The 13,959-nt window shown below is 42.7% G+C and overlaps 1 protein-coding gene across 1 annotated transcript; it reads left to right on the forward strand.

Moving 5' to 3' along the window:
- The first annotated feature begins 331 nt into the window (after positions 1–331).
- On the forward strand, positions 332–13,147 carry retreg3 (reticulophagy regulator family member 3). The gene is made up of 9 exons (XM_064321633.1): positions 332–963; positions 3,507–3,613; positions 3,841–3,865; positions 4,241–4,367; positions 4,992–5,076; positions 5,661–5,798; positions 6,217–6,296; positions 7,969–8,101; positions 8,233–13,147. The coding sequence occupies exons 1-9, from the start codon at positions 710–712 to the stop codon at positions 8,793–8,795; spliced, it is 1,512 nt and encodes a 503-aa protein (XP_064177703.1). The 5' UTR covers positions 332–709; the 3' UTR covers positions 8,796–13,147.
- The last annotated feature ends 812 nt before the right edge of the window (positions 13,148–13,959 follow it).

Raw genomic sequence — 13,959 nt, forward strand, 5'->3', positions numbered from 1 at the left:
TGTTTGTTAGGTATTAATAACTGCAAATTGCTACTGTATTCTTTTTGATGTACTGAAATCTCCAAAGTATTCAGTCCTCCTGGAATTAGCAAATGTGATAAGGCAAACAAAATAGGTTCGCCCAGAATAGACTTTCTTTGGGGGTTTGCAATCAGTATTGCTCAAAACTGAAGTTAACTTGTGTATTAGCAGGTTAATATCGCAGTGAACTGACAAGCTGGATAGGTGACGTTAGTCTTATGCCAAGGGAAAACATACAGCCTACTATCTTGATAGCGAGCTCACTGGCGCCACCTTTCACTGTCACATACAACGACATGGCAAGCTTGTGCGGAAAAACTAATATTCAGCTAGCTGGCTAGCATGCTGAACACCTAGATTCGAAAGAACAGCCGCTCGGCAACTTTGGAATACAACGGCATAATAGCTAGCTGGCTAGATGGTGCGCCAGCTAAAAACCACAGCTCAGTTCCGAGATATTGAAATCGGGAAGATTTAGCAAACCGTTCAGTTGCCATGGGGTTTTCCTGACACTTCATGTCACCAAGAGCTGTGAAGATAGGCAGTATTGACGCACGCGAGCTGGAGCTGTTTGGGTCGAGAGAAGAATGTAGCTAGCTACGAGTCTGGTGTTGGTTTGTAGGGCGTATCGAATGTGTTTTTTTAAAGGTTTTTTTTTGTATGCATCGGTATAAAATTCTAATATAATATGGCTCTAATGGGAGGAACTGAAGACACGACCAAGCGACTGGGCTCTCAAACGATGGAATCGGGAGCGAATATCGGCCTGTGTAAAGATAGTCGACCATGTTCTAGAACCGGACAAGTACGGGTCGCTGAAGCGGAGATATTGGAGATATTGGAACCCTACGAGCCGGCGATAACCTACCTACAGTCAGTGCTTGTGTGGGAAAGACCCCTACACAGTGTACTACATTACACGTTTATAAACGTCGTGTTCTGGTAAGTTTCCTTAATTAGGCACCGTGCGCTAAGCTTTATTAAACACAACTTGCTTTGCTGGTAAACGTTCACGATTGTGTTAGCCACAGCTGTCCACAGGGATTCATTGCCTGGGGACACCTGAGTTGTGATTATGCATGCAGATACGAGGAGCTAACAACACTAGTGCGAAAAATCGGCGTCAGTTTTGACTAGTTACATAATAGACTCCCTATACTCGTTTTGTCCATCTTTAATTTTCAGCACTTGCACCCGGATCAAACGACATTATTAACTTGGTGAACTGGGTGAATTATAATGACTGTCTGTAGACTGTAAAGGACTTGCACTATTCTCCCTAAGTGACGCCTCTTATTTTATAATTGATTACTGTAGCAGCTAAGCCACAGGTATCGATGTTGGCTTTTATCTTGGTGGTGATCCCTTACCCAAACAGCCCAGCAGGCTTTTTTTGTATCACGTGCTCTACTGTATGTGGAGTACGGTTGTATGGGTTGGACAAAATGGAACCAGTCATGCATGACTTGTACTGTGTAACTCTTTCCTTGGTGCGTCAGTCCAGTTGTTTGGAAAAGTAATGAGTCAGACATTCTGGATCGGGTTTGTCTTCATGTGGGTAAGAATGAGAAAAGTGGTGTAAAGTTGACTTCCAAACCTACTGTGCAGGAGTGAAAAAATAACCTTTCAAACGATACACGTATGCTAGGTGGTTGTGCAGTTGCATTAGCTGCTGATGTACAGTAATCTGGTTTGAGGCGCCTGCTCAGCCCTAGTGTATTGGAATGGACAGTGAAGCAACCCTTTTGTTAATTACATACATCACTTTGTTCACAGAGCCCGAGGCTTCTGGAGGACGGTTTGCCTACCAAGCCTAAGCCTGCACACTTTATTTGATTAAACAAAACTGACATCCATTTCTGCACTACGATACCCAGTCCCCCTTAGTAATGCATATAGGGTTAGGCCTAATATGTGTTTTGGATGAAAGAAAATTATTTATTCCTTGCAGAATGTGTATTTTTCTCGTCAAATGAGCTTTTGAATGTAAGGACATTTTGATTTGTAAATGGATTGTTGAGTTTTATAATAGGCCAAATTGGCCTAGCAATGATGTGGTTTTCTGTACTGCCAAAAAAGGCCTCTTACCCCTGTAAGCATTCAAGTCCAACTGTTATCCTTTCACTATGAAAATCATGTCATTATTGCTTTTCTGCAGTCAAGTCCTTGTGTTAGGTAACACCAAGTAATAAGTTCCTCTTCCTTTTCATTTTGTTTTAGTTGTTCGTATTCATAAAAAATGAAACGGGGTTTTTAATACATGTTTGGGTGTTGTTTCACTCTTTCCAGGTACAGAATTAGAATGTAGTCTAAGCATTGATTTACTGAAAATAAAACCATAACAAAAAAATAAATATAAAGGCATATGCTCTGTCCAGACATTGGGCATTGTGGGTTGCACCCAGTTTCTGTGAAAACAAATTAAGTCTATAAAGACACCTTTGCAGCACTTTTGGGATAGGACACTGAAACATTTCCTTGTGTTTGGTTTTATGGGGTTTCCCTAACAAGGATATCTGTTCTTGAGTATACAAATTAGCAGGAAACACCTGTGATTGAGATGAAATCATCCCTCTCACAGGAATGTACAGGAGCACACTTGGCCTGTATGACCGCAGCGTGTACGTAGGCTATAGGCCTATGCCATCTGGAGTACCCTGGGAATTAGGAACACTTTCAGTTTTGTCACTAGGGCTGTTTGGATAAAGATATTCTGTGCACGTGATATGAAGCGTGCAAAAATACTGTGTGTCCTAAAGATATGCCCAGAGTTTCTTGAACGATGACTCTGCAATTCTTTAAGATACCGGCATGCTTTGACTTCCTCCAATAAAGACTATTGCCTGTTGGCACATATAGCACTTATGGAAATTGTGCTTTTTTTTAGTAGGAAATAGGAAAGAAGCAAATTACAAAAGACTTTTTCCACTGTTCATTTACACACTCATTACATTCTCGGTTTTACAAATACATCGTGTCCACTATTAGCTTAATGAAATGTTCTTAATTGTCCAATCTCATTAAATAATTTTTTAGGGATGCACAAATATGTAAATTTTGGGCTGATGTCATTGAGTGATGTTTGCCAACCCGTGTTGGCTGATACTGTCGCAAATTGCAAGTTTCAAGTTTGTTTTTTTTGCTGCTTTCAGTCTCATTAAAAAGAGTCCCACACAATCTAAATTTTCACTTAATATACAGCATTAGTGGTGCATCAGATTTGTGCCCTTTCTGCCACGTGTGTAGTGCCATTGTATCGGCTCGCATATCTGCCATAGTCTTAATATCGGCCCTCTCATTCTGAGCTGTCATTGGCCAACACTGATATAACCTTGATCTTATTGCGTGCATCCCTAGTTTTTGGGTCCCTTCCTGCAAAGTAGCTTTGAGAAACAGATGCAGATTGGGGTTTACTCCAAGGGTGGCAAGGAGACCATCTACACCTTTTGGTTTTCTGATGGTTGTGTGACTCTTTTTTCCCATAGGTTCTTTGCCCTGAGCTCTCTACGCCTGCTGTTCCTGCTGTCTGCTGGCCTAGGCATAGCGGTGTGCCTGGACACCTGGGGGAACAGGATCTGGCACAAGATTGGATGTGAGGCAGCTCTCTGTTTTTTGCCATCCCTCATTCACTAGAACACTTTAAATTAGTGTGAATTGTCGCTCTGCTACATCCTCAGAATGTTGTGGAAATTAGTGCGCATTCACACCGTAGTGTTTGTCTGCACGTGTGGCCAAACACTACGGTGTAAATGCGCAAATGTGTGGCCAAATCGTAATTTGGGCCTTGCTACAGATGTTTATTTTATTTTCTTCTTACAGTGATGCAGTCTGGTGGAAAGGAAAGGTAAGTTCACATTTTTGTTGATTATTTAACAAAGTGAGGGTTTATGGTGTTTTAGAACTCTGTGTTGTTGTGAGAGCCACTGGTCTGGAAGGCCCCACATTTTACTGTCAGACAACTCATTAATCTATTCAGAGGCAGCAGTGATATGCCTGGAAATGGCCCGGCTCTGACTCAGCTATGAGACAACTGAGATAGTCCTGCGTTTGTTAAAATTGATGGTAGAATTTTGTTGGGTGACCTTTCGCCACCCGCAGAAATAGTCTTTTTTTTTTTTTAAGTGTTTTTTTAGTTTGGTTGTAGTGTTGGGTGCTGTGAGAATGGATTGTCCCAGGGCGTTGATGCCAACGGACGGCGCTTGTCCCTACTGTCAAACAGCTGGGGCCTGGTGCACCCGGGGGTCCTCAGTGTCCCGGAGCTGAGCCGCCACATGGCGGAGGTGTGGGTGACCCTGTCGTCATTCACGCAGAGCCTCGTACAGCTCAGACAGTACAATCCAGCCAAGGTGAGGCTTCCCCGGATGATTCATTTTCTTAAAGCGTTTGATTTGTTTTTCTTCACATTCTTCTGCAGATTATGTTCTTCTCCAGGTTGTGTCCCTTTTGTGAGTTGTTGCTGAGATTTGCATTTCTTTTCAGCATGTGGTTTGATTCTGTGCAATGTGGAATGTTTTGCTTTCTGTGGGCCTGAAGACCTTTGGCATGTGCAAAATCTTTTAGCTCACCTCACGCCAAACCAATAACATGACCAGTGATTGGTCACGGTATTTGATTTGCACCAAGCATATGTTGTGTTATTAGTTTTGCGTGTGCCACAAGGTTTAGTGTGTGTAAAGGTCTCAGTAAATCAGGCCGTATGTGTTTTGGCACATTTATACTTTTTTTTGAAAATTGATTACTAGCTGCAGTTTGGCTAGGTAAGAACAGATGTAGTTACCAGAATTTTGAAATCAGACTGGCATTAGCGTTTTACATTTCTTCTTGCACAGTAGTTCTAAAACAGTCATATTGACAATTGTTTGCTTAGATATCAATCACTGTTGTCGAACTGCTGATGTGCATAGCTTTCACCACCACATTGGCAGCTGTGTTCCTTAAATTCTGAAGTGTCCCATTTGCTTTCTGCTCAGTTTTGTCTCCTGGTCTGTGGTTTCTTCTCCTTTGTGGCAATGCTGGGATACTACGTTCCGGGACTGGTGTTCTCCTATACTGCGCGTAAGTACAACAGTGCTCCTGAACAGGAAGTGGAAACGCCCGTTACTGTTATAAAAATGCGCATGGCAAGCTGGATAAAAAAGGTCACGGCCCTGCTTGCGTGGGTCGCAGCCAAAAAAGCGGTGGGCCGAGGAGAGCAGTTGAACCCTCGAGCCAGCCAGTGGAAATAATCTTAGCAAGCAGAGGGATTCAGCCAGACGCATCCCAGAGCCTTTCTTCTGTATTAAGGAGCCAGCAGGCACAAAGTCTTGCCTTTGTGCTTGCTTTTTGCCGTTCATTTTTAATCTGTGACCCTCATTGTTTTGCCGCGAACAAAGACGGCAGCAGGCAGGAAGTGCGCTGCTGGGGGTTAATCATTCCCCGTCACACTGACTGTACTAATAAGAGGCTGTTTAAGCAGTCGGAGCCCATGCTCGGCTCAGCACTGACAGCTGCAAATAGAACGCGCTTGTTAGTTCACGCTGTGCCGTGCTGTAACCGTGCAACCAGTGTGCTTCTAACGTCCCCCCGTTTGCTTTAATCCCCTCTCCTCTTCTTTGCCTTCCGCACATTCGTCTCTGCCCCCCCCCCCCGCCCCTCTACAGTGCTGGCAGTGTTGCTGTGCCCTCTGGCTGCGAACCACAGGGTGTTTCATGGGATGCTAGTGCATCTGGAGCCAGCCCTGCAGCGGCTGGACTTCAGCGCCAGTGGATACATGATGTCCCAGCCCAAGGAGAACCAATGTGAGTACACACCTTGTGGTTGTGCGTTGCTAAAAGCCCTTTCCAACAACCTCAGCTGTTTCAGATTGGGCTTCTACAAATGGATTTTCTCTTTCAGGATGAAGCAGAAAAACCTGTATGCATTACATATTAACTGGATAATGTTGGTATATTTCAAAATAGGTTACGGTTAGGAAATACTGTTCTGTTTCACTTAATGTACCCCCATACTAAGGCAAACTGTTGGTGAGTGGGAATCATGTAATCTGTGTGTTATTAGTTGCATTTTCATGAAATGTCCCTGCCTTATCACTGTCCAGCGGGCAGTCCTTGGCATGGGTTCTTCCAGCAGTTCCCTGAAAACTTGCCCCACAGCCCATTCCCCTCAGTCAGTTGGTTCCGAGGCGCTGACCTCTGACCTGTATGTTTGTGATGATAGTCCTCCGCAGACCTATCCGGCACGCTTACGCCGCTGACGACACTGACAGTGAGGAGGAGCTGTCTGCCTTCTGCCCTGAGGTATTTCAACTGCTCTTAGCGTGTGTCTTGCAGCTTACTACAATATATATATATATATATATATATATATATATATATATATATATATATATATATACACACACACACACATTATATCTCACTTTTTTAAGAAAGTGAACTGCTGGTGCCACTATTAACCCTTCCTCAATTACTGGGTTGGGGTGCCAGTCCCGGGATATACTCATAAAAGAGATAAAGTGGTCTGCAACTCAACTCCTAAAAAAAAAAGGATCTACTGCCCAAATGATTATAAGGTTATTTATTCTGCAGAGTGATAATTACAATGCTGATGTATTCCACAAAGCAGAAGGGGACAAATACTTTAAAATATTTTTTTTTAAATTTGGCTTTGTAATCAAACAGTTCACAGGGGGTTAAAGTGCAGGTTCTCAGCTTTTATTTTCATGCATTTCGGTTTCACCTTGTAGAAATTACAGTATTTTTTGTACATAGTGTCCCCGTTTCAGGGCACCATAATGTTTGGGACAAATGGCTTCACAAGTGTTTTTGTTCAGACAGGTGTGTTCAGTTGCTTCCTTAGTGCAGGTTTAAGAGAGCTTTCAGTATCTAGTCTTGATTCTAGGCTTTTTATTGCCATTGAAGTCTGTTATTAGCCTTTGTTAATATGAGAGGACCAGAATTTTGAAAGTCAAGGAAATCAAATCCACTCTGATCTTGATCCAAAGCACCCTCCCTCATTTGTGAAACATGGTGGTGGGAGCATTATGGTTTAGGCATGTACGGCTGCCACAGGTACTGGGTCACTTGCCTTCATTGATGATGTAACTGCTGATGGCAGCATCTGAATGAATTCTGAAGTGTACAGAAGCATCTTATCTGCTCAAGTTCAAGCAACACTCATTTCTTTCACACTCATTGGTCTGCACTTCATCGTACAGCAAGACAATGATTCCAAACATACTGCTAAAGCAGTTTTTCAAAACCAAAAAACCAGAAAATTCTTGACTAGCCAAGTCATTCACCCGATCTGAATCCAATTGAACAAGCGTTTCATATGCTGAAGAGAAAGCTTGAGGGAACTAGCCCCCCGAAACAAGCAGGAGCTGAAGATGGCTGCAGCACAGGCCTGGCAGAGCATCACCAGAGAAGATACTCTCTACCTGGTGATGTCTGTGGGTCACAGACTTCACGCAGTCATTGCATGCAAACGATGTGCAGAGTGCTGAACATGACTACTGTCATTTACGTGACATTAATGTCCCAAGCATAATGGTGCCCTGAAATGGGGGTGCTATGCATACAAAGTGCTGCGGTTTCTACATGGTGAAATCAAAGTGTTTAAAAATACCCTTTAAATAAAAGCTGAGAATGTGCACTTTAACGACATGTGAATTGCTTGATTACAAATATAGAATTGGGGAGTACAATAAAAAATAAATAAAAATGTCTTTGTTCCAAACATTTTGGAGCTCACTGTATGTGAAACACAGTGAGGTAATTGCATATGACAGAGTAGCTTCAAGTTAAGTTAGTCAGAAGCCCATGGTTTGAAAAAAACTGCACATTCATGACCACAACTAAGCAGTTCTGAAAATAAAATGGAGCTTATCTTCATTTAAATATTCCAATATTCATGATTTTCCATTGTAATTAGTGTTTCACCTCACCTCTCCTGTGTTCCGTATGTCAGCTGGATGATGCCGTGGTGGCTAAGGAGTTGGAGATCACAGACTCGGAACACTCGGATGCTGAGGTCTCATACACTGAAAATGGAACCTTCAACCTGTCGAGAGGTCAGACCCCACTCACAGAAGGCTCAGAAGGTCAGTGGTCTGCATTGCATGACAAATCCCAGATTCTCCTCTTTACTTACACAGCCATAAACTCCTATGCACCTCTGATGCATGTTACCTTTGGTAAAAATTCACTACTGATCTCTGCTCTTCTTTCTCAGATTTCGACAGGCGCAGTGATGCCGAGGAGTCCTTCTCCTCCGACCTCCCCGACTTCCCCTCCATCAACCCAGAGGCCACACTGATGGACGACGATGACGACACCAGTATCGGGCTCCCTAGCCTGGGTCCGTCCCGCGGCCATGGCCCCGGCGCCGCCTCGCTGGACGTGGAGGCCCAGATGGACTTGGACCAAGACAGCATCGACGACGAGCTGTCCCTGAGCGGCCTCCCCCCCGCCTCCGACTTCACCGCCGAGCTCAGCGGGATAATCGCCAGCAACATGATCCAGGCTGCCCTGGCAGGAGCCCTGCAGCCCCGCCCCCCGTCCGGTTCACGACGGGCTGGACGGGATGGTTCCGCGCGCCAGGGTTACCGCAAGCAGTCCAGCTCCGAGCTCGACACCGACCCGGAGGGCGAGGACTTTGAGATGCTGGATCAGTCCGAGCTCAACCAGATGGATCCCGCGGGAGCATCTGGACAGGGAGGAAGGCAGGGTGGACCCCAGCAGCACAGGAACCAAGGGCCCAGCTTCCTGTCCAACCTGCTGGGAAAGCCGCAGTGAAGCTCCGCCCTGTCTGCTCTGTCTCCACGTCCAAATAAGGGACGTGCTGTGATGGATGGATTTGCGTGGCCGAGAAGAAACCAGTACATTCACTGCAGGCTAAAGTGCGCACCATAGCGAAACAGATTTGTCACTTTCATTTGTTTTGTCATTCTTTCTCCTTGGGTCAGGGGATCATTTTTTCCTGTGCTCATTATCGGGCTGAGCCAGACCTAGGCAGCCCTGATCCACCAGTACTGGAGGTGTTCCTGGCCTTTTCTCAATCCAAGCTCTTAATTATGTAATTGGATAAGTTATCACAAAAAATTAGTGCAGTTAACCATGGACCCAAGGCACCCCTCAATAACCATTCCGACTCCTGCTCCTGTTATATCATTAAAACATTGGATGTGAGGAAAAAGGAACCAGGGTTCCTTTCTCCTGTCAGACAATAGGACGCCATTCTAAAGATAATACATGGTATAAACAGACCACTCATACATTTGTACACCGTAGCCCCTATGTGAGAGTCATATTCTCTTCACCAATTTGCAGGAGCCTCAAAGCAACTGAAAATGGGTGTACAGTATCTTGTTTTGTTTCACAATGAAAAGTCTCAATGCTAATGTAGGACCAAAAGAGTACATCCCTGTGTTTTTGAAATCAAGACTGCCTAATGAGGAAAAGTATAAAAAATAAAAAGCATAACTGTGAGCAATATGAGTTTCCACAGATTAAACTGTTGTCATCGCACTTTTTCACAGGAAAGCTTTTTTGGTTCTGTAAAATGGCACCGTACAGTGAGTTCCAAAATTATTGGCCCCCTTGATAAAGATCAGCAAAAAGCTGTATAAAACAAACGAGACCGGTTATACTGTATGCTCAAAAATGGAGCATTATATTATTTTATATGAATGCAGTTGCTCAGATAATTTTTTTAATGACATCATTTTATTTCCAAAAAAGATGGGTGTCCAACTTATTGCTACCCCTGCTTTCAATACTTTTCACCCTCTTTCACAAGGAAAAAACTTGTTGATTGGTGAACATATTTGCCATACAAAGTCTTTGAAGAGCATGCAGATCCTTGAATTCACAATTATCTCCCCCAGTATGTTTGCCAATCTCATAAAACACTTCAGAAAACCACTTGGTATTTTTATTATGTACTAAAACGGGGGTGCTAATAATTATTCTTTTTTTTGGGCAATAAAACCTTTCTCAAAGCAATTGTATTTGTAGACAAAATATGAGTGTTCTCATGCCTGAGCATAAAATATTGCTAATTATCTGCATTTTATTTTATAGACAACACCTCCCCATCTTTATCAAGGGTGCAAATAATTAGGGAAGGCACTGCATACCCAGCACCATTATGTTGGAGCAATCGCAGGAACAATAAGCATTCGCACGGTGCATAAATCAAGGTCACAAAGCCGACACAAATGCAAAAAAAAGCCGTCTTAATTAACTTTAGAGAGGATTCTGAAAACAAAGCGAGTGTGAAATCATATATAGATATGATTTCGATTGAGCTTGCACAGTATGCGTGGGATTCTACAGCATTTCACTCTCCCGTGGTGTGTGTTGTTTTTCTAGCACTCGTGATGAACTTGCTGCCTCGCTGTCTGACCTGCTTCTGAGCCTCCCCTGTCACACACACACACACACACACACACACACTGTGGCCGCAAGCTCCTTTTCCTCCCGTGGCCCGCCTTCACGTCCCGCCGTGCGTGTGCCGGGATTGCATAAATGCATTTCCATCAGTGGGAGATTCCCGCAACAGTGTTTTGTGCAGACTGTGAAATGAAAACAGTGAAACTTAGCTTTACTTGACAATTTGTGATGTTATGCATACTGTATATAAATCCAAAACGTATATTTAATGAGGAATAATTGACCGCTTTCTTAAAATCGATTTCAAATTATAGGCAAACAGGAGAGCTACGTCACTTTTGTGGGTTCGTCCTTTGACCATGCTATACGGGCAACACACTCTGAAGAACTGATCGCATTCCTGATAGCTGACCGTTTACTGAATCAACTGTGGGCAAGTATGTTTGGGATGCAGGTGATTTCAGCTGAAATGGCAATATAATCTTTTGAGCTGTAAACATAAGAATACAAAAAATAACTATTTCTGCTGTTGAGACATTTTCATGGCTGGTTAATCTAGGTTTAAAGTGAATACCTTTGCAAGACACATTGACACAAGCTTTAAATGAAGCTCTGACTTCAGAGAAGCACAGCAGAAAGGGAAAAAATATCCACATTGATGCCACTGAAACTTCACTGCTGTGACGGTGAAGCATGTACTCTTGACTAGTTGCTTCATGGATGAGGTCTACCACTGCTTTCCTACCACTGCTTTTCATATGTTCATCACTGTTGCGCCCTTAGCTCTGTGTCCGCTCCACGTTTAACCCATTTTAGCATTTATAGTCCGTATGAAATGTCGCATTGGTATATAGCGTGTCTATGCTTCTGCTTAACCCAGTTCTGTAGCAGGGCCATTGTCCTTCTTATGATAGAATTTTCCAAGCTGTGTTCAATGTTCTGACCATGTTATCAGAGAAATGCGCTGCAAATGGAATTGTTTGTATAGTGATGGATCTTTTTTTTTTAGCGTTCAATCCATCTGCTGCATGGCACCAATTATCCTTGTTATTTTTTAACAGGGTTTACACAGCTGTGGCATCAATGTGCAGAATCTGTGAAGCTTCCATTATGACCACACATTTGTCTGTAACTTTTTTGCATTAAACCCGCAGTGAGGGCTTGCTTTCTAGATTTAATTTAACTGTGGGCTGAAATCGACCTAAGGGTATAGACTCAATGGCCGAGTACTGAAAAGGATATGAAGGACCTCTAAATAGGGCCTGTGTCCACCAGTACGTCCTTACCTCGAATGCGGTGATAATGTGGAGTGGAAAAAATAGTCACATCCCTGCGTAGCAGAACATCAACCAGAGAGGCGCTGGCTGCCATATTTGAAGTCTATGGTGTGACCTGTCTGGACATTTTTCTTTTCAAAGCTTTGGCTCAACACATGCCTACTTAGTAGATGGATACCATTGTGAAAGTCCTCCTGAAGTGACTAAAGTGATAGGAAATGTGAGGTGCGATTGCTTGTGATCTGCCTTCATCAGTCATGCCGGTGTGTCTGTAGAGGTTGCAGAGTGTAAGGCTGCAGTGATATCACTACGTCTGATGGCCTAGTGCCATTTGTTTCTTCCGCAATAGCAATTCCTCATTGTGCCTGTTATCCTTTTTACAGGGTAGTAAAAAAACCTGGTCGCTATGGTTTAACGGTCACGACACCACTTCTAGGTTTTGTGCCGATTGTTCTTTAGTCCTATGACCACTTGCTGAATAGATGTTCCCTGATGGGACCAACCCAATTCTTGCTGGGTTAATTTAGCTGGTGTATTAATGGCTCATGCTTTGTGTGTGTTTAGTATGGCATATCAAAAAGGCTTGTCTTGGACAACAGTGTCACAAATTAATAAAGCTTCTGAATGGATTATGGTGCATTTGTGCAGAGATTTTGAATATGTAAAGTATGACTATTGTCTTTTTGGCATTGTGGGTGGGATGCAGGAGTCACAGAAGAAAGGTTAAAATGTGTGTAAGTGCATAAAATATGGGTTATAAGTAAAAGTGTGGTATTGGGGCACTGACTGTGGCCAAGCACATTTTTAAAATTAATTTTGTCAACATGTAAGTGTGTACATCTAAAGGATAAATCGGTCTCCCTGAAATGTTAGACTATTAAAAGGCACATATGCCCTGCTTCCCATCAAGGCATATGTTACCATTTGGAAATGTTTCCTTTCATTTACAAGATAAAAACATTTAAATTAATCAGTGCTTCTAGAGTGTATCAGAACAATGACCTCAGACACTGGTAAGATATAGAATTGTTTGTCTTTTTCGTGTTGTTAATTTGATTTCCATATAATGGTCAGATTATCACCTTTTGTTTTTTGTCTTCTGTCATTTAAATAAAATGCAGTTTTGATGCGGTCAAATAAGCATAAATAATTATGCGCATACAGAGAGGTGTGATATCAAATTTAAAAAATCTAAAATGATTTATATCTGGAAAATGTATATCTACAAACTATTCTGGAAAAAAATATTTTTTTAATAAAAGTATATGTATTGTAAGGGGATATCAAGAGTTTCGGTATGAGACCTGTTCACAGATACTGTGATGATATCAAAGTGGTGTGACTCATCTGTGAAGTGAAACTTTGTTTCTGCAGTCATGTGCCCTATGTAAGTGTATACAGTAGCGTTTTCTCTGAAACTCGATAATTTGTAATGTGTTAAAAAAATTAAAATAAAGGCAAAGTCTACAAATGCAATATTTCTTTTTTTACCCAGTATGTTACAGTTTGGAAAAAGTATTTCTGCCACAGGCATAAACAGTACCAAGAATATGTTATGACATTATTATATTTTTCATGCCAAGAAGGCAGTGGGCCATGAAATTGAACAGAATTTGAATGCGCTGGCTCAGTTGAGATCCCTGCATATCAGCAACTCGTGTTGGTCGCCGTGCATTTCCGCAGCCAACCAGACATGACTACACATTTTGAGTGGATGGTGCTCATGGCTAGAAGGGATCCCACTTTTACTTGTGCTCTCGGGCTCTTGTGAGTCAAGAGAATTTCTGCGTAGTTTCCCTAGCCCATGCTAACGTGTTTTAGCAGTGCAGTTGCCCTCGTAGCTCGCCAGAATTTCTGCATCGTACAATATTGTTTCTGGTTCCCTAGTCTATGCTAGTGAGTTTGGCAACGTTGTTGTAACCGTGCTTGCTCAGTAGAGGAAGCCGAGGTAAAATGTATGCCCCAATCTGGGTATTCTTATCTGAGTAGCAGGTGGGAATGGAACCTACCTAAGTATGCTTGCTGTGAGATACACAGTTTTTGCTGTGAACACATTTAGGGCAGAAGAAAAAATCGGAATAAACACAATAGGGTTTCAGCACCTGCGCTGCTTGTAGCCCTAATTATCTAATTAAATCACATAAAATATATTTGAAATGTAGGTTAAATGCAGGGTTTAGCATGGAATACCGCCTGTGTTCAGTATTCTATTTAACACGTCAAAGTTTTGGCAAAAGCGTCTGTGCACTGGTGCCAATGTTTAATGTTAAAATGTTCAGTATTCAGTA

The sequence above is a fragment of the Anguilla rostrata genome, chromosome 2 (assembly GCF_018555375.3).
Source record: "Anguilla rostrata isolate EN2019 chromosome 2, ASM1855537v3, whole genome shotgun sequence".
In the NCBI taxonomy this organism is placed as follows: domain Eukaryota; kingdom Metazoa; phylum Chordata; class Actinopteri; order Anguilliformes; family Anguillidae; genus Anguilla; species Anguilla rostrata.